The sequence below is a fragment of the Rhipicephalus microplus genome, chromosome 1 (assembly GCF_043290135.1).
Source record: "Rhipicephalus microplus isolate Deutch F79 chromosome 1, USDA_Rmic, whole genome shotgun sequence".
NCBI lineage: Eukaryota > Metazoa > Arthropoda > Arachnida > Ixodida > Ixodidae > Rhipicephalus > Rhipicephalus microplus.
In genome coordinates, this window is record NC_134700.1 from 154,712,727 (window position 1) to 154,731,415 (window position 18,689).

General features: G+C 46.5%; 1 protein-coding gene across 2 annotated transcripts in view; it reads left to right on the forward strand.

The window, feature by feature from the left end:
- The window catches only part of nmdyn-D7 (nucleoside diphosphate kinase homolog 7), a 37,844-nt gene that overhangs the window by 3,383 nt on the left and 15,772 nt on the right, over positions 1–18,689 (forward strand). The window contains exon 3 of one of the 2 annotated variants that reach the window (XM_075871326.1): positions 4,455–4,621. The exons of the other annotated variant lie outside the window; for it this stretch is intronic. Within the exon in view, the coding sequence (XP_075727441.1) occupies positions 4,455–4,621 (167 nt within the window). The remainder of the gene's footprint in view (positions 1–4,454; positions 4,622–18,689) is intronic. 2 annotated transcript variants of the gene reach the window in all.

Sequence of the window (18,689 nt, forward strand, 5' to 3'; positions counted from 1 at the left end):
AGATGGCGGAAACATGTTCTTTTCTGATAGTAGCCACTTAAAGACCAAGTGGCTTTGATATGTTATGTAAATGCTACGTTAGTTATACATTAAAAGATAGTTGTTTCCGCGAAATAACACATAGAAACGAGTATGGATGACTGAATCTTCAAAGAGATTTGCCTCCAATTAGAGACTCACTAAGGAAAACTAGTACATGTAAGACGCACTTGAAGCACTATGTGACCCGAATAAGTTCCCACATTAAACTTGTTGTGCGTGCGAGGGAAACGCTTCGTTTTAATCACTGAACAGTGATACTTTATCATGCCCATAGTAAGATGGCCGCCACAACCGCCATCTTGCCAGAGGAACGGCTTCACTTCTGCGCAATCATTTCCACGCCAGCAATTTTTTTAATCCTCCTTGGTTACACCAAGCGCACTAGTTGTTTTTTTTTTCGCTGATGATGGTCCTTGTCAAGGCGCTCGAAGAACAAGAGGAAGAAAATTTTTTCACTTGCGCGTTACGCGAAGCGACGACGACGTCGGCATACGACAGCTCTGCCCCCTAAAGAGATCCTCAGTTAAAAGTGCTTAACGACCCAGATTACCGAGTGCTCTAATAGTCATGCAATGCTTTAAGTTCCTCTTGCCGGCGATCTTTGAGTGAACTCGAACCAAATGCGAGACCCGTCATTTTATTGCACACGTAACTTGTACAGAAAACCAAGTAGCACAATTTCTGATCTCGGTAGTTACGTGCTTGTGTGCTGCTGGGAAATTCTGTCATTGAGCGCTTAATAAAAAAAAAGAGTGTGCCACCATCTTAAACAGGCCTCGACATAATTAGTTTCGAAATCAAGAGTTGTCCACTCCTTTAATAAAGGTCACATTCATTCATTCGTTAGTTTAGAGCTGGCCATATATCCAAGGGCAACTAGAAGTTTGCTCGAAAATAAGTCATGCTTGCGAGCGAGGGCACCTGAGTTTCCTCTCGCTGCGATCGTTCAGTGACCATGGGAATGATGGGTAGTACACACGTTTTCCTAGTCTTCGTACTTGCGGGCGGCGAGTCGTACTTACGGCTTCGTTTATTTATTTATTCATGTACCCTAAAGGCCAGAGGGCATTACATAGGGGGTAATAGTATACATATATAGAAACTAACACGAACAATAAAGTAATAAAATGTATGAAAAAGTAAATAACAACGTTTAAATAATGTACAAAATCGCAGATAATCAATTATGAAGACAAAAGTACACTAAAAAGGAAGGCGTATCAAAAGAACAAGCGAGGCTGAACATTTATATGCTAAACAATGCTGATCATAGTCAAATAAGCGAGTTATACAGCGTGCTAAAAACCGTTATATAAGCGCATGTACATCTGGATCGGTTGTATTAGGTCATTCAAACACCAAGATGAAGCTTTAATTTGTGAGTGAATTCTTCGTTGTTTTTTATACAGACAATATCGTTGGGAAGTTGAGTCCAGTGATTAACAGCAAGAAGTAATGGTGAATGTAAAAACAGGTTTGTTCGGGCACGATTTAGATTTAGAGAATATACGGAGTATATGGGAGAGCATAAAGCCGTCCCTTTGGCCTAGCGCAGTCAGCTCACGCTGTGTTTAGAAAAGTTGTTTACGACTTGTAGTACAAGGTACTCTGCTATGGGAGAGCTTAAAGCCGTCCGTATACACATGAGAATGAATTGAAATTGGCAAGCGAGTCCGGAATTCGACAGCGGACTTGTGGAGTGCTATTTCGTGCAACCACCTTTGTTGCTCAATGCAAAACCTTTTCTCTTCAATACGCTCGCAAAATGTATAAGCTTTGCTTATTGATGAAGAAAATTTTGTCAATGGCATGTCTTTTAGCTTAGCTTTTTTTTTTATGAACGCAAAGACAGGAGACCAGCCCCATGAGTGTTATTCCAGTGAATGACCACGCCGAGTCTTAGGACGACATGGCGCGAAAGTCGACATTGCTCGAATATCTCCCAAGCAATGTCCTCCAACAGCTCAAAAGTCACTACGACATATTTCTTAGCAAATGGTTCATGCTTATTGGGAATGAACGACAGAACCGCTAAGTAACTGAAGCACGTTTTCTAAAAAAAATTTAGCGAAGTTTTTGTTCACTGATTAGTGTAGCTGGTGGTGTTCCAAAAAAAAACACTCCTCACCCACTGCTCGCGCATACGGAAAAAAATTCCCGGGACTGGGGTTGGAACCCGGGTTTCCGCCGGCTTTCCCCAATCCGAAATCTTGATTGATGGATTGATATGTGGGGTTTAACGTACCAAAACCACTATATGATAGCTAAGTTCCTTTTTTGTTCTTCCACTCGCTTCACTGGTTGCGCTACATTTGCTGCTGCCGCCAAGGAAGCCGAAGACGAAATTTTTCATCTCTGGCACCTTGAGGAAAACACCGCTGGGACATCATTTCGATAGAGACGTTTATTTGTTTCTCTTCTCCCCTCCTGCCCCTGCACCCCTGGTTTTATCCCCTAACTCCCCATTCAAACAATCCTACAATTCAATCTGAACACAGGAATATCTCTCTCCTCGACTCCCGGTTGGCTGCCGTTGAAAGTGCCAGGCACGGAGTCCTTCCTCCTCGGATCTTCCTCGAAGAACCACAGCCTCTCATCGCCGCTCAACTTCGTTCACTCCGTTTCCCGGAACGTTCGGCGTCCGCCGTCGACGGTCCGTGGGAACGCACCTCCCGGATACGTGCCTGCAACGCTGGGCTGACAGGCCATCAGAATGACTGGCCCGTGTATCAATGCCGCCGCTGCCGCTTCGGTTGCTACAGCGGAGCGCAAGTGCACCTTCCACCCTTGCAGCCGGACTCGGCTCTTGCCTCCAGAAAGGCGCCACCACTAAGCCCCTTGGAAGAAGTGAGTCTTCGCGTCCTTTATGACCGACAGACAGCCATCGTTCCGCCAATTCCGTGGTACCGGTTCCATCATGGCCTGGGCCCACCGTCTGCTGTGCACCAAGTTCCAACCCAACAATGGTTATGAGAGACGCTGTAGTGGAGAGCTCCGAAAATTTTGACCCCCTGGGGCTCATTAACGTGCACCCAAATCTGGGAACACGGGCCTACAGCATTTTCGTCTCCATCGAGAATGCCGCCGCCACAGCCGGTATTCGATCCCGCGACCTGCGGGTCAGCAGCCGAGTACCTTAGCCACTAGACCACCTAGGCGGGGCCCCAATCCAAAAGCGCCTGCCTTAAATACTAGGCCACGCGTCTTTGTTTTTCTTTATTTCCTGGTGCACTAGCTACAGCAAGATTAGGATACACACAAATACTTTAGTGACACACTGATTCAACACTGCTTAGTCTAGGGCTCTTTCATATCGTTAAGCACGCCAAGTATAGTGAACCTGTCTGGTCGAGTAGGCTGGGCTCCAAAAATCTCCCCGATTTGCGCAACATTGTCAATGGAAGCGCCTCTCGAACATTTTACGTGCACCTCCGCGTGGCATACCTGCATTCGCGTTGTCCACAGTCCATGCAGACACAGAATCAATAACATGTCATATGTGTTGGCTGGGCCAGTCGTCTTGACTAAAGTGAACTGAACTGAAGCACATGAATGTGTTATACCGATGATGTGACAAAACAGTTCGAGAGCAGTACACTTGCTGTGGGTGCTTCACTGCAATATTTTGTGATGGCGTACTCACAGTGATCTCCTGGATAACGCTTTAAGGTCGATATCAGTCATTGCACGTTTCAGGGATATCCGAACTTTGAAAGAATTGAACTACTTACCCACGTTTTTCTTTTGAACGTGTCATGTTCCTTTCATTAGGCCGTTCGAGGGGCCGACGACGTTAGAGAGAACACGAAAGTTTTTATGAAATAACTAAATAAGTAAATAAATAAATAAATAAATAAATAAATAAATAAATAAATAAATAAATAAAGGAAGAAAGAAGGAGAGAAAGCTTCACTAGTCCCCGTTTCCTCAATTGTTCGAGGGGTGTTGATATTTATAACCTCCTTGGGAACACCTCTTCAAAACAACGCTCTCAGAATCTATCTATCTATCTATCTATCTATCTATCTATCTATCTATCTATCTATCTATCTATCTATCTATCTATCTATCTATCTATCTATCTATCTATCTATCTATCTATCTATCTATCTATCTATCTATCTATCTATCTATCTATCTATCTATCTATCTATCTATCTATCTATCTATCTATCTATCTATCTATCTATCTATCTATCTATCTATCTATCTATCTATCTATCTATCTATCTATCTATCTATCTATCTATCTATCTATCTATCTATCTATCTATCTATCTATCTATCTATCTATCTATCTATCTATCTATCTATCTATCTATCTATCTATCTATCTATCTATCTATCTATCTATCTATCTATCTATCTATCTATCTATCTATCTATCTATCTATCTATCTATCTATCTATAGATCGAACTGAAGACTCGACGTGTGTTCCTGCGGCGCACCGAGTGCGAAAGCTGCTCCCTGCGCGACCTGTTCTGGGGCAACGTGGTGGCCGTTCTCTCGCGACACCTGCGCATCCTGGGTTACGCCGACGCCCAGACTGCCGCATTTCTCGCACCTAAGCACGAACGGTACGGCGCAAAATGACGCTCACACCTCTTTGTGTTACTGCAGTATTTCCGCGTTTATTTATTTATTTATTTATTATTTCATGCCTACTCGGGCCCACATTTCGGAATTCAAGGCTGCGCGCATGTTTTGTTAATTTGAAACATGGTCACAGTGCGCTACACGAGATACGTAAATGGTTCGTTAGTCAATCGTACGTGACGTCCCAAAATCGACTGCTTCCCGGCTGTTTAACTCCGAATTTCTCTTTTTACAAGATTCTCTCCCACCCCAGATTCCAACCTCCTTCCCCTCCATTCTCTGCCCCTTATGTTGACCGCCACGGCCGATTAGTCGCCACAGTGCTCTACTGTTGACCAGAAGGTCACGGGTTCGATCCCTGCTTCGGCGATCACATTTCGATGGAGGCTGAACGGTTGACGCCCGCGTACGGTGCGATGTCACTACACGTCAAAGAGCACCAGATGGTCAAAATTTCGCGAGCCTTCCACTATGGCGTGTCTCATAACTATATCATGTTTTCAGGACGTTTCGTGTCCTCGTTATTATCAATATTTTCCTGTAATACTTTCCCTTTTTCGCGAGCCTGCTTTGCTCGGTATGGGGGATTGCCAAGTTCCCGTGGCACATACCCGCCCAAGTTCCTGCTCAAAATTTGGGTAGGAACAGCTGCTTAAAGAGCTCCGCTCTTTGTTTTTCAAAGCACTCGTCATGTTGCTACACGATCCCCAGTAGGTGAAGTACCAAAGCCACATGCAGTGGTCAGAGACAATGAGCAAGAGCATGTATGTGCGACTCCAAACGGGCTGCAAATTTTCAAGATGTGCTATTAATATGGACAAACATACTGGTGAATTTTCCCATTCCAATGAAGCGCCGCTCTTGCCATAAGAAGAGCACATTACCTGCTACTTAAAGTTAAACATTTAGTTTTTAGATGTGAATCAGTTCTTTGACCAGCCCGTGTAACGCTGTCCGTCTGTGTCTCCGTACTAACGCGCCACACCGTGTTCTCCCCGCCGCAGTTGTTTGAATGATGCCAAGTATATCTAGTTGAAGCTGCGTGACGATGTCACTCTCTCTCTCACCCGCAGCAGCTGCTGGCTCCTCCAAACACGCCTAGGTTACAGTGTACTAAAAGGGGACAGTAAAGTGAACGAGGCGGCCGCGCCGCATCTCGGCTGATTCTCCAGCGGGTGACAGTAGCGGCGGCGCTGTAGTCCCATGGTACTGAAGACCTTAAGAGCGTCTGCATTGGGAGCGTGCGCACCCGAGTCTGCGAAAGCGTGTAATTGCTCGTCTTCAGCGCGTTTAATGAATTTCTAAGCCTTTATCAGTGGACGCACTTGCTACGCGCCATGGTTGACGAGTAAATATGCAGGCACGCCGAATTTGCGTCGATACATTCACTGTTTCAAAAGCCTGCGAACCCCCCCCTCCCCCCCCCCCCCAAAAAAAATGTCAATCGGAATTTGCATGGATCCATCTAGCTTCTTACTCAATGCACTTTGAGCTACGATACATCAAAAGTGGCTACTGACGATCTACAAAGAGAGGGGAAGTATAAAAACCATGATTAAATCATACGCTCGTTTTGTCGGCAGTCTCTACGATATCCAGAGCACAGTGTTCCTCATATGAGCCTACATGCGCTCCATTGTTTCACAAGAAACCCGAGTATAAGTAACGTTGTCACAATATTAATAGGTGACGACTCTGTTTTATCATGCCAGTTTTGCGGAATATAATATTTATTGATTTCCGAAAGGCTTATTACATATTAAGCTTATTAAAACAACACACAAGCATATTAAAAAAAGTGCCGATTGTATATATTGCCCGTCTGTTAATCTGCGCAAATTCATTGTAACCAGTTCTCAATTTGTATTGACAGCTTAAGTTGTGCTGCGCTCCAAATATTCTATTGGCGTAACGCCATTGCAAGCGAGCAAATTTATGACGATTGTTTTGTATTATCAGCGTAGTTCTATTATTAAGAAATGTAACTTGTATATGCACACACCCCCCCCCCCCCACACACACACACAATATATATATATATATATATATATACATATATATATATATATATATATATATATATATATATATATATATATATATATATATATATATATATATATATATATATATATATTGTCACGGTACAGCGTGAACCAAAGGCAGATAAACGTTGACACAGGGACTCTCAGCAGCCAAACAGCAAGATCGCCTTCTTTATCTTCAATCAGCCAGAGCTCCACTACCTGGTGTCCGCCAAATCCCCTTGTCGTCGTTTTGGTCCACCAGTACACACGCGTCATTTGCCCCCCCCCCCCCCCCCCCCTCTTAATGAGCATCGCCCCGATGCTAAACCAGTAGTGCAGTTTTTTTTTCTGTTCTTTAATAAGTGTCTTGCACAGTCACTACCTTTCATAAGGCTTCATGCGCACAACGTGAACTAGTTCAGGACGGTGCTGGCGAAGCCTCGTACTATGTGAACTGTCGGGGACGACCTCGTAGGTAACATCACTCAGCCGTCGCAGTACTAGGTATGGCCCAAAGTATCTCCTTAGAAGCTTTTCAGATAGTCCTCGTTTCCGTATGGGCGTCCAAACCCATACTCTGTCGCCGGTCTGGTAAATGACTGTTCTGCGGCGAGAATTGCAGCGGCTCGCGTCGTACTCTTGTTGTTGCTGGATTCGCAGGCGTGCTAGTTGTCTTGCTTCTTCCGCTCGTTCTGTAAACATCTTGGCGTCCGGTTCGATGTCGTCGCATTCGTGCGCTAGCATCGCATCTAACATGGTTCGTACTTCCCTTCCGTGAATTAGGCTGAACGGGGTCATCTGGGTTGTTTCTTGCTTGGCAGTGTTGTATGCAAACGTTATACATGGCAAGATTTCGTCCCAATTTTTGTGTTCGACGTCTACGTACATAGAAAGCATGTCTTCAATTGTTTTGTTCAGACGCTCTGTAAGCCAGTTCGTTTGCGGGTGGTAGGCGGTGGTCTTACGATGGGTTGTTCCACTCAGCATGAGGACTTGTTCCAAAAGAGCTGCCGTAAATGCGGTTCCTCTGTCTGTGATTACGACGCTTGGTGCACCATGCCGCAGGACAACGTTCTCGATGAAAAATTGTGCCACCTCCGCTGCTGTACCTCTCTGGATAGCTTTTGTTTCAGCATAACGGGTAAGGTAATCAGTCGCGACAATAACCCAGTGGTTCCCAGCAGTAGAAGTAGGAAGTGGACCCAAAATATCCATGCCAATCTGGTCGAATGGTGTTCTTTGGGACCTGCACGGGCTGCAGGAGGCCAGCTGGTTTAGTCGGCGGTGACTTCCGTCGCTGGCAGTCGAGGCAAGTACGAACATGGTGTTTTACGGCTACGGTCAGTCTTGGCCACAAGTAGCGCTGCCGTACTCTGGCCAACGTTCTTGTGTAACCTAAGTGGCCTGAAGTCACCTCGTTGTGGCATGCTTCGAGTACTTCGGAGCGAAGGGCTGCTGGGATGACGAGCAAATACGCAGATCCTCTCGAAGAGAAGTTTCTTTTGTATAGTACGCCGCTCCGTAAGCAAAATGATGACAGCGCTCTTACGAAAACAGTTGGTGCCTTCTGAGATCTTCCCTCCAGGTAATTAATTAGGGCAAGTAACTCAGGGTCGCCACGTTATTGCTGTGCAATAGCGGTTGAGTCAAGCACGCCGAGAAATGCTGTTTCCTCCTCATCGGATAAAGTTGCCGATTCAATGGGTGAGCGGGATAGACAGTCGGCGTCCATGTGGCGCTTTCCTGACTTGTGTATGACAGTCATGTCGTACTCCTGCAGCCTGAGACTCCAACGCGCTAATCTCCCGGTAGGATCTTTAAGATTTGTCAACCAACACAGTGCGTGGTGGTCGCTGATGACTTCGAAATGGCGGCCGTATAAATACGGACGAAATTTTGTGACCGCCCATACCACGGCGAGGCATTCCTTCTCGGTTGTGGAGTAATTAGTCTCGGCGCGTGTTAGTGTTCGGCTTGCATAGGCGATTACTCTTTCTGTGTCTTCTTGCAGCTGCACAAGCACAGCTCCCAAACCAATATTGCTGGCATCCGTGTGTAGCATCGTTGGGGCTTTCTCATCAAAGTGGGCAAGCACTGCAGGCGTCTGTAGTCGCTGGCGGAGGTTCTTAAAAGCAGCTTCCTCTTCGTTGCTCCATTGGAAAGCAACGTCTTCTCTCGTGAGGCGGGTCAACGGTGATGCGATGCGTGCGAAGTCCGCGATGAATCGCCTATAATACGCACATAGTCCGAGGAATCGTCGGACAGCCTTCTTATCAGTCGGCACCGGGAACTGTGCAACAGCTGCGATCTTTTCAGGATCAGGACGAACGCCTGCGTGACTGACAACGTGGCCAAGAAATTGCAGCTCTTCATAGCAAAAGTGGCATTTTTCAGGCTTCAACGTCAAGCCCGCTGACCGTATGGCTTGTAAAACTGCCTCAAGCCTTTTAAGGTGCTGGTCAAACGTTGCGGCGAAAACTACGACATCATCAAGGTAGACCAAGCAGGTTTTCCACTTCAACCCAGAGAGTACGGTATCCATAAGTCTTTGAAAGGTAGCAGGCGCTGAACATAAACCAAAGGGCAAGACTTTAAATTCATATAAGCCATCTGGTGTCACAAAAGCAGTCTTCTCACTGTCTCTTGGGTCTACCTCGATTTGCCAATACCCACTCCTTAAGTCCATCGATGAAAAGTAACGAGCATGTCGAAGTCTGTCGAGAGAGTCATCTATACGAGGAAGTGGATACACATCTCTCTTTGTCACCTGATTGAGTTTTCGGTAATCTACACAGAAGCGCAGGCTGCCATCTTTTTTTTTAACGAGGACTACAGGTGACGCCCAGGGGCTTTTTGAGGGCTGAGTGACGTCATCTTCTAGAATTTTGTCGACTTGCTCTTGTATCACTTCGCGTTCCTTTGCAGCCACGCGATAGGGGTTTTGGTGAATTGGTCTCGCCATGTCCTCGGTAATTATCCGATGCTTGGTGAGAGGTGTGCGGCCAACTCTTGATGTAGTCGAAAAGCAGTCTTTGAATTCGGCCAGTAGCTCAAGAAGCCTCTTTCGCTCGTTCTTAGGCAAAGCAGTGCTAACGTCAAGGACTGGTGTCGAATCAAGTTCTGGCGCCTCGTCGACTACTGCCAAGCAGCCTTCTGCGTCTGTAATATAGTCGAAGTAAGCGACGGCCATGCCTTTTGGAAGGTGCCGGCGCTCATCACTAAAATTTGTCAGAAGCAAGTCCGTGCGTCCATCGGCGACACTGACGATACCTCTTGCGACGGAAATGCCGTGTGTGAAAAGGAGCGAGGTTATTCGGTCTGCTACTCCTTCGCCGTCAAACTGGACAGCGGCTGCCACAGAAACAAGCGTGCATGACCGAGGAGGGAGAACCACATCGTCATCAGTTAGACGCAATTGGTTTGGTCGCGCCTGTGTACAATCAGGGGCTCCCGAACTGTTGCGGAATGTAATCAAACTGTCTGGGATATTGATGACGGCGCCGTACTCTCGTAAGAAGTCCATACCAATAATTAGATCCTTGCAGCATCCGGCGAGAACGACGAACGACGCAACGAAAGAAGAACCTCCTATGGCAATTCTCGCTGTACATCTTCCAGAGGGCATCAATAACTGACCACCTGCCGTCCTTATTTGAGGGCCTGTCCACGGTGTCTTCACTTTCTTGAGGCGGATGGCGAGGTCCTGACAGATGATAGAAAAGTCGGCACCGGTGTCGACCAAGGCTGTTACTTTCTGGCCGTCAAGAAAAACACTCAGGTCAGCGGTCACAATGTCGTCGCTCTCGCGTCTTGTGGAATTTATAGCGTCGTGTAATGGGGGCTTTTCGTCGTCATCTTCATGGACTGCAACCTTACCCCCGGAGGTCGCCGCCCTCAGTTTCCCCGTCGCGGGCTGGGTGACCTTCTTGCGTTAAGGCCCGCGGAGGTACGTCGGTGTGACGAAGGTGATTGAGCAGGAGAAGGAGAGCGGGATTGACGTCCCAAACCTGGCTGGCGGGTAGGTATTGCCTCTTCGTCAGAAGTACGGTATTCGTAAAAGTGAGAACGGGCTCCATGGAAAGAGGCGTCCTCCCGGCGTGGTATGTATTCTTCGTTCGCACGTCGATCGTCAGACCATGTTCGAAGAGGGCGGAACGGATCACTGCGGTGCCAGCAATGACGGGCAATATGACCTGCACCTCCGCAGTTAAAGCATAGTGGACGTCGATCGATTGTGCGCCATGCGTCTGTTCTTCGGAGGGGTGGACGTCTGAACCTCCCTTCTTGCGACGATGTCCACGGTGCTGCTGTGGACGCCTGGTGGTACGCCGGTTGGCTTGGCGGTCGGCTCAGGGTCTGCTCTTGCCGTGGTGACGTAGGGGCTGGTACTGGGTGATATGGCGGCGATGTACCAGATGGTGAACGTCGCAGAGCATCGGCATAGCTCATGGGACGGTGCTCGTCACCAGGACCAGCGGTAGAAAATGCGTGGCGGATTTCATCGCGTACCAGTTCAGCGATGGACGCAACGGGGGTTTGAGCAACTGGATTTCGGAACTTTTGCAGTTCTTCGCGAACTATCTCCCTAATGAGGTCTCGCAGGGAGCTTTGATCCTCAGGTATGGCGGCAGCATTGATTGGGGCGCTGCTAGACATTCGATGATACTGCCTGCATCGTTGATGGAGCGCCCGCTCGATAGCCGTAGCTTCCTTGATGAAGTCAACTACGGTGCTTGGAGGGTGGCGCAGTAGCCCGGCGAAAAGTTGCTCCTTAACGCCGCGCATGAGGTAGGTCAACTTCCTATCTTCACTCATGTTCGGGTCAGCTCGACGAAAAAGACGAGTCATATCTTCAGCAAACATAGTAACGCTTTCATTGGGTTTTTGAACCCATAGCTCCAACAGCTGCTGCGCACGGTCGCGTCGATCGACATTGGTGAACGTATCGACAAGCTGTTGTCGGAAGTCGCCCCAAGTTAAGAGACTGGCTTCTCTGTTCTCATACCAAATTTTCGCACCGCCGTCAAGGTAGAAATAGGCGCGTGAGAGCTTTTCTTGTTCAGGCCACAGATTAATCTTGGCGACACGCTCATAGTGCTCAAGCCAGTCGTCCACGTCTTCATGGGCGCCGCCACTAAAGTGATAGGGAACCAGCGGTTGAAAGATGGTTACTTGTGAGGCTGTGTTGGCAGGGGGCCTTGGGGCGCCGGTTGCGGACTGGCGTTGGCCATTTGGAGAGGTAATCGGCACTTGCGAGGTTCCGTGGAAGGCGTGAACTCTGGAGCGAGGCCTATCAGCCGCCGACTGAACCGGTGCACGGGAGTTGCAATGGGTGACCTTTTCGACATTATGAGGTCTCAAAACCAGTTCAAGTCAAACGTAGTTGGATGAGAAAATAGTAGCTGTGGTAATATATATATATATATATATATATATATATATATATATATATATATATATATATATATATATATATTACCACAGCTACTATTTTCTCATCCAACTACGTTTGACTTGAACTGGTTTTGAGACCTCATAATGTCGAAAAGGTGAAATCTGCAGTGCGCATTTGTAGAGACACGCTTTATTCAGCTTTGCCAACTGCAAACTATTGGCGCATGATTACCCATGCCATATTTTTTTTTGAGGGGGTGGGATGTGCAGCAGAATGCGTAACTTTCGCACTTGGTGGTCGCTGTGAATGCGTGTAAATATTTTAGTATACCCTGAAAAGTTAGACTACGAAAACGTTTCGTGGTATACAGGTTCAGATTCTCTTCCTCTCTCCTCTGTACTTGTGGCTTTCTGGTTCTGCATGCGTGTGACACAGTATTTGTTTCTTTAATCTCACAGCTTTCTGAGCACCGCTAACTTCCAATAAATCGGCTCAGTTATTCTGAATATTGTAGACGCCTAACCAACGAAGACAGAGTCAAGAGAGAAGAAATCAGTATAGGACACACCTTTTCTGAATTATTTTCATCTCTCGCAAGGGCTTTTATGGAGCTCAAATTCAGTAGGTTGCCGTGTCATACATCAAGGGTGATGGCATCATGTGCTAGACAGGAATGATGGGCAGGTACGAAGAAATCTGCATCAAGATAGCGCGACGGAGGAGCCGAAGCGCATAACAGTTCCTGCACGCGGCTCTATTCGACTGCAGCGGCGCCGCTGCTGGCAACGCGGAAGGGATCAGGCGGCGAGGCGTGGTCACGCCACTCAACACTTCTAGTACACTCTACCTAGGTAGTGTTGCTGCTCCGACCACTCGCAACACACTTCTCTCTCGCTTCACCCTCTCCACTTCCCGCAACGCTCGACTGCACGCCGATGTGCGATGGAACTCACACGAAAGCCAATCCGCCTCCTGTGTGTTTGCGTTTCAAAGAAACGTTTACTCGAGTAAAGGCTACACCGAGTTTCGCTTAAATCCGTTCTTCTAGCATTCACGTCGACGCCCGTTGCAGCTGGGTAAACGGCGTTCGCACCGCTGCTGCTTCGCATCCCATCATGGTTCTTCTCGGGGAGATGACAAGGTATATGTAAACTGGTAGCGTAGCTTCCATAGAAGCCCTTGGATCCAGTAGTCGGTGGCAACGACATCTACTTATGGAGGGGGCAACTAACAACAAACAAGCTACGAAAATAAATTATGTCGTCACAGCCGGAAGTGGTAGTGCATTTGACCTACACGACGCAAAATTAATGTTTTTTTAATAACTGCTGACCTTTTACGTGTCGTTATTATTACGCCGTTTTAACTGCGCCTTGCGGCTCGCTTATCGCATGCGGGAGAGAAAAAAAACAAAAATTGAAGCGATAAAGTTCTTTTATTAGCCAAATGGCGTGCTTACAATGCACAAACAACTTCGCATACGCAATTGTTATACAAGTGTTCACGAGCACAATGAAATGTCATTCGAAAACTCACTCTGTCCAATCGTTGAATACCACTGCAGCGAGACAGCAGCTTTGAAAATATAGCTTTGGCAGCCGTAGAGTACAGCATCCTGTTGCTTAGAGTGTCGCGTTCACCGGCACCTAAGACGAGGGCACGCCGGCCGCGCACCAGCGAAAGCAGTCGGCAGTCAAAGGAGAGGCTACCTACGCGTTCTGTGAGCTATATTTGAGCACTGAAATGTCACACCGGTAAACAGCACTTGAAGATAACTAAACTATTGAAGGTGCGCACGAAACTGCCACATAAATGTGAGCAATGCCGCGCTGACCTCGCAATGCGCCGAAGCAAAGAACACGCCTAACCAAACACAAAGCATCTGACAGCAGATTGCCTAGATAGGCCCCCAACCCCCTATCCCCATTTATGGCAGTCGTCGAAAAATTGAGGCAATCAACAATTTAGTCAGGTGTGAGATACACCGTAAAGTAAGTTTATTGTCAACTTTGACACATATATGAAACTGCGACTGTTTGAATAAAAATTATTTTGAGGTTTTAGTTTTCTTAGTTTTGGTTGCTTGTCCCCATTTCACCTTGTCACGCTTTAATCGTCGTCGGGTGTTGATTCCCGTAGAAATAGGTTTCTGAGACTTTTCGTTCCAACTTTCGCGACCCATGTAATTTGACCACGGAAGATGGTCGATAATTTTTTTTACTTCTCTCTTCCTTCCTAAAGAATAATACTTTGTACCCTTAGCTAACATATCTCATTAATTCGCACGTGCTCTTGACTCTCTTATGTTTCACTGCTATAGCAACAACGACCACCACAACAAAATACGGTAGGCCTGCGCGGCTCAGTCACAGCTAAAACTTGAAGAGTGGCCTTTCAGAGGCTCTGCTAAACTCTCTTTGGGTAACTGCTACACACGCACTGCTGGGTAAACACTACGCCATAAAAAATGACAATTTTCGTGTAGTAGGTCAGCCTTCACTATGACATTCTTCGTCATTATTTTGAGAAGCTTGGTATCCGCTACACACTTGTTGGGAATTTCGTGCAATTTTTTTTGTGCAGTGGCTGACGATGACGAAGAATTATCCCTGAAGTGGGTATGCGCCACAGTTATTAGGTGATCAAGAACAAGCTTTCTAGTGGGTTGGAGCATCGGGTGACCCAATCGTTACGCAATTCGCCTTGTGTGATGGCTGACTACACTTTATTACTCATATAAACGTGATTCCTTTCCCGACATCAAACCTGCCTAACGTCAGTTTAGATAAGAGTACAAAACGCTGGCGTAGATCTGTGGTTGAATAAGGGGCTTGCACGCAGCGGACCGGGGTTGGAAATCTATTGCATCGTTGTTTTTTTAATTACTGAGGTTTTTTTTTTTTTGTTCGATACTGCTTACGGACACCGGCGGCAGCGGTGGCGGAGAACTACAGCGGCGCGCGTGACCCGTGTGCTGATCTCAAAAACAGGTTTCGCTGTAAAAGAAGCTTTGGTGTGGCACTGATAGTGAATGTGTCGGCTGTTGCTCCACTGCATATACAAAAACTGTGTGATGCTTCAAAGTTCTATAGGTGAGAACGCTGGTTTTTTTGTGTCCTATGTACAACGAATGCGCACGCCACTAACAGCACGTGTATAGTACACACAGTAAGTCAAGCAAAGCTTGTTCGTTAGTTATCAAGCTTAGTTCGGGGAAGGTGTTCGGCCTTGAGGGGGCCTAATAATGCACTCGTAGCTGTCGAAACGGCAAAGTTCAAGGCCTTACACGTGGTGCGGTTGCTTGTTCTTACCCAGTGGCTCGTCGGGAAAGAAAAGTAAAGAGAATAGCAACTGAAGTCGGGACCGGCTGCGTGCTTTTTGCCGCCCTTCCGCGAATGTTTATTCAGTTTCTTTGTGTACAAACGATCCAATTACTGCGCTTACAAAAGTGACATCCCGGCTAACACAGGCGCCATCGAAAGCAGACCGGAAGGGGGGGGGGGGGGGTGGAGGGCGGTGGTTGTATACCCAAATTTTCTCCAGTAATGAAGTTTTCTAACGCGAACGAGGGCGTCCTCTGCTTGTTAACCGTGACCTCAATTCGTAAGCTCAATTCGAATGCAACCAACACTAGTCCCTTCCCTCTTTTAGACCTATGCTGGGACGGACGGTTAGAAGGGCGTACCTGGTTAGCCGTAAGTACTGTTAGTGTTATCGAAGCTGGTGACTTGGTTAGAGATATACAATGGCTGAGCACTGATTTTTTTTTGGGGGGGGGGGATGAAAAAAAAAACGGTGATCTCACATTTCAACAAGCGAAGTGCTTTAGCACTGATACGTATATATTCACACAATTTAGTAATGATGCTTGAAATATTCAAAGAAAAAAAGAGAAAGCGGTAGTTTTGTCACCAACCGATATAGCGTGTCCTGCACATAACCCTTTCCTGAATGTTACACGAACTTCATTGCTCGTGAATTTTCAATGCAAGGTTTGGAATATTTTTTCTTGGGGCTGCCTAAAGCTTAAAAAAGAATTATTCGTATTTTTAGTTTCAATTATAACAACTTTATATGATGTTGTACGTCCCAGAACCACATTATGATTATGAAGCACACCGTCGTAGAAGGCTCCGGCGATTCCGACCACCTGGTGTTTTTTTTTAACATGCACTGACATTGCACAGTACGGGAGCCTCTACGATCTCACCTCCGCCAAAATGAGACCACCGCGGCCAGGATCGAGCCCGCGACCTTAGTTAGCGTCAGCAGCCAAACACTGTAACCGCTTCGCCACCGCGGCGGACGGATTTTGAGTTACACCCGACTAAAATGGCTCTTTGGCCGCGAAACTCGGTGTTGAGAGTTGACGCAAACATCCTGGCGCTGTTTAACGTGTACATGAACCTAACTACGCTAGCGTTTTGGCTCTAAGCTTCCAGTGATACGGCGTGGCCGATTTGGTCGACCTCGAACATATAAGCAGCGCTATAGCTTCGTAGTAAATAAGCTGACGCTTGAAATTCAGACGAGACGTGTCTCTGCATACTGCGCATATCAATGGGAGAATCGATAAAGAGGAACAGCGCATAGTGGTTCATATCCAACTGACTTTAAGTAAACCTCACCAGCAAATAAAGGCTTTGAATAGGACACGCTAGTGTTTTCAGAAAGAGTCACCGGCAGGTTAAAAGTTTTGAATACATCGTGCTATAGTCATTTGAGAAGTTGCACGTGCATTGGAAGTAGACTTATAAACCGACATTAGGTTTTTATGTTAGAGCATTATGTTGGTCTTTTTTTTTCTCGCTATTCTTCAGAACAGAGGTCTGCGCGTGCACTGGGTCCACTGCTGCGGTGTAGCGAATATCGTGCTCGGCTTCTGAGCCCAAGGTTGCGGGTTCGATACAGCCGAAGCGGTCGCATGTCGACGGAGCCTGAGTGCTATAGAGGATCTTTGGTAGCAAAGAGCGCGAAAAACGGGACGGACACATTCGCGATTTTCGATACCATGGATCCATAGTTACCAACTGGTCCAGCTATCTACACTTTTGAAATGCTACAGGCCCGTGTAGTGACGAAATCTTCAGGGCGGTCATCTACTACGGTGTGTCTCATATCGTGGTTTCGCCACTGTATACGAAGTATCAAACGCGCGCCGCATGCACACACACACACACACACACACACACACACACACACACACACACACACACACACACACACACAATAGAAATTGGTGTAATAATTTATTGTATTCACAGAATCAATTGAAAGTGACATTATCAATTTCAAAGCACCCGCCTTTAGCATTAAGAAACTTTTCAATTTGGTGCTGCCATTATTGGCAGCTATTCTCCATGGAATAAGGATTTTTGGGAGCCTTGCGGGAGATTCTCAGTTTTTGCCCGCACCTACTCAACTTAGACAAGTTTGCTTCCCTTTAAGCAATATTTAATTTTAGAAAAAAAAATTGCATGGAGCCAAGTCAGGTGAATAAGGAGGGTGTGTCACCACAGTAATGACTTTGCTGGTAAGAAACTGCTTATCAGATACGGCGCTTTGAGCGGATGCATTTTCCTGGTGCAACAGACGTCATCCACCACTCCTCAACTGTGATTCTGTGGCCTTACTTTCCCAACTTCTTTCCCGAAGTCTTCTTAGTACTTCATTTTAGTAGTGTCGAATGAGAGTCTCAGAACCCACACAATCATTACAATGATCTCAATGTCGAAGAAAACAACTGTACTTTGCTTTAGTTTCGATTTTGACTTGCGTGCTTTTTTGGGTCTTAGGGATCCCGGAGACTTCCCTGCTTTGACTATAGCTATTTCGGTCATAGAAAAGAATCCACGTTTAATCACAAGTTGTAACAACAAATTTGGTCCATTTGCAATGCATTAACACATATACACACACAAACGTCTCCGCGGCACCGTTTTCGGTCATCGAACAGTACTTCTTGAACAACCTTCGCACATTTCTTCCTCGTGTGTGATTCCTCACTTTAAATGCGTCAAACAGCTTCCCTATCCAATTAATTAACCAACTTCGCCACTGCACTCTTCGGTCGCCACGCATCACATCACGACCTTTGGGAATGTTTTGATCTGCATTCACTCACCTTGTACTCTCAGCCCGTTCCTCATCTTCCACAACTTCCCTTTCTCCTGAAAATTTTTGTGACTATCAAACAAACGTGATAAAACGTTGACTTGCTGTTCTATTTTTACCTTACACATTTTTTCCGGCATTACGCTGTTGCAAGTGCTCACTCAATGAAGCAGCACTCCAAATCGGCATGGTTGGCGTTAAGCCAAGACGGGCCACATGAATAGTGGAGGTGTGTGGGATAATGTCGGCGAAATAGCTCTTCCCAACTCCACCTGACTTTCAAGCTGCACATATTTCAGTGCCGTTTTTATTTACTTATTTACCTGTTTTTGTCTTTCTTTGGTGGCATGCTTCTTCCGTCGTTACTCAGCCAACATAATTTACGCAAGTTCACGTACTGTTAGTTGCTTTCGCCGCTTGTCAGTAGCATCGAAATGAAAAAGACACTGCGTAAACGAGCGTTATTGCATGCCAAATCAAAGTATAACAGTTGAGTTGTATACGGTTCCAAAT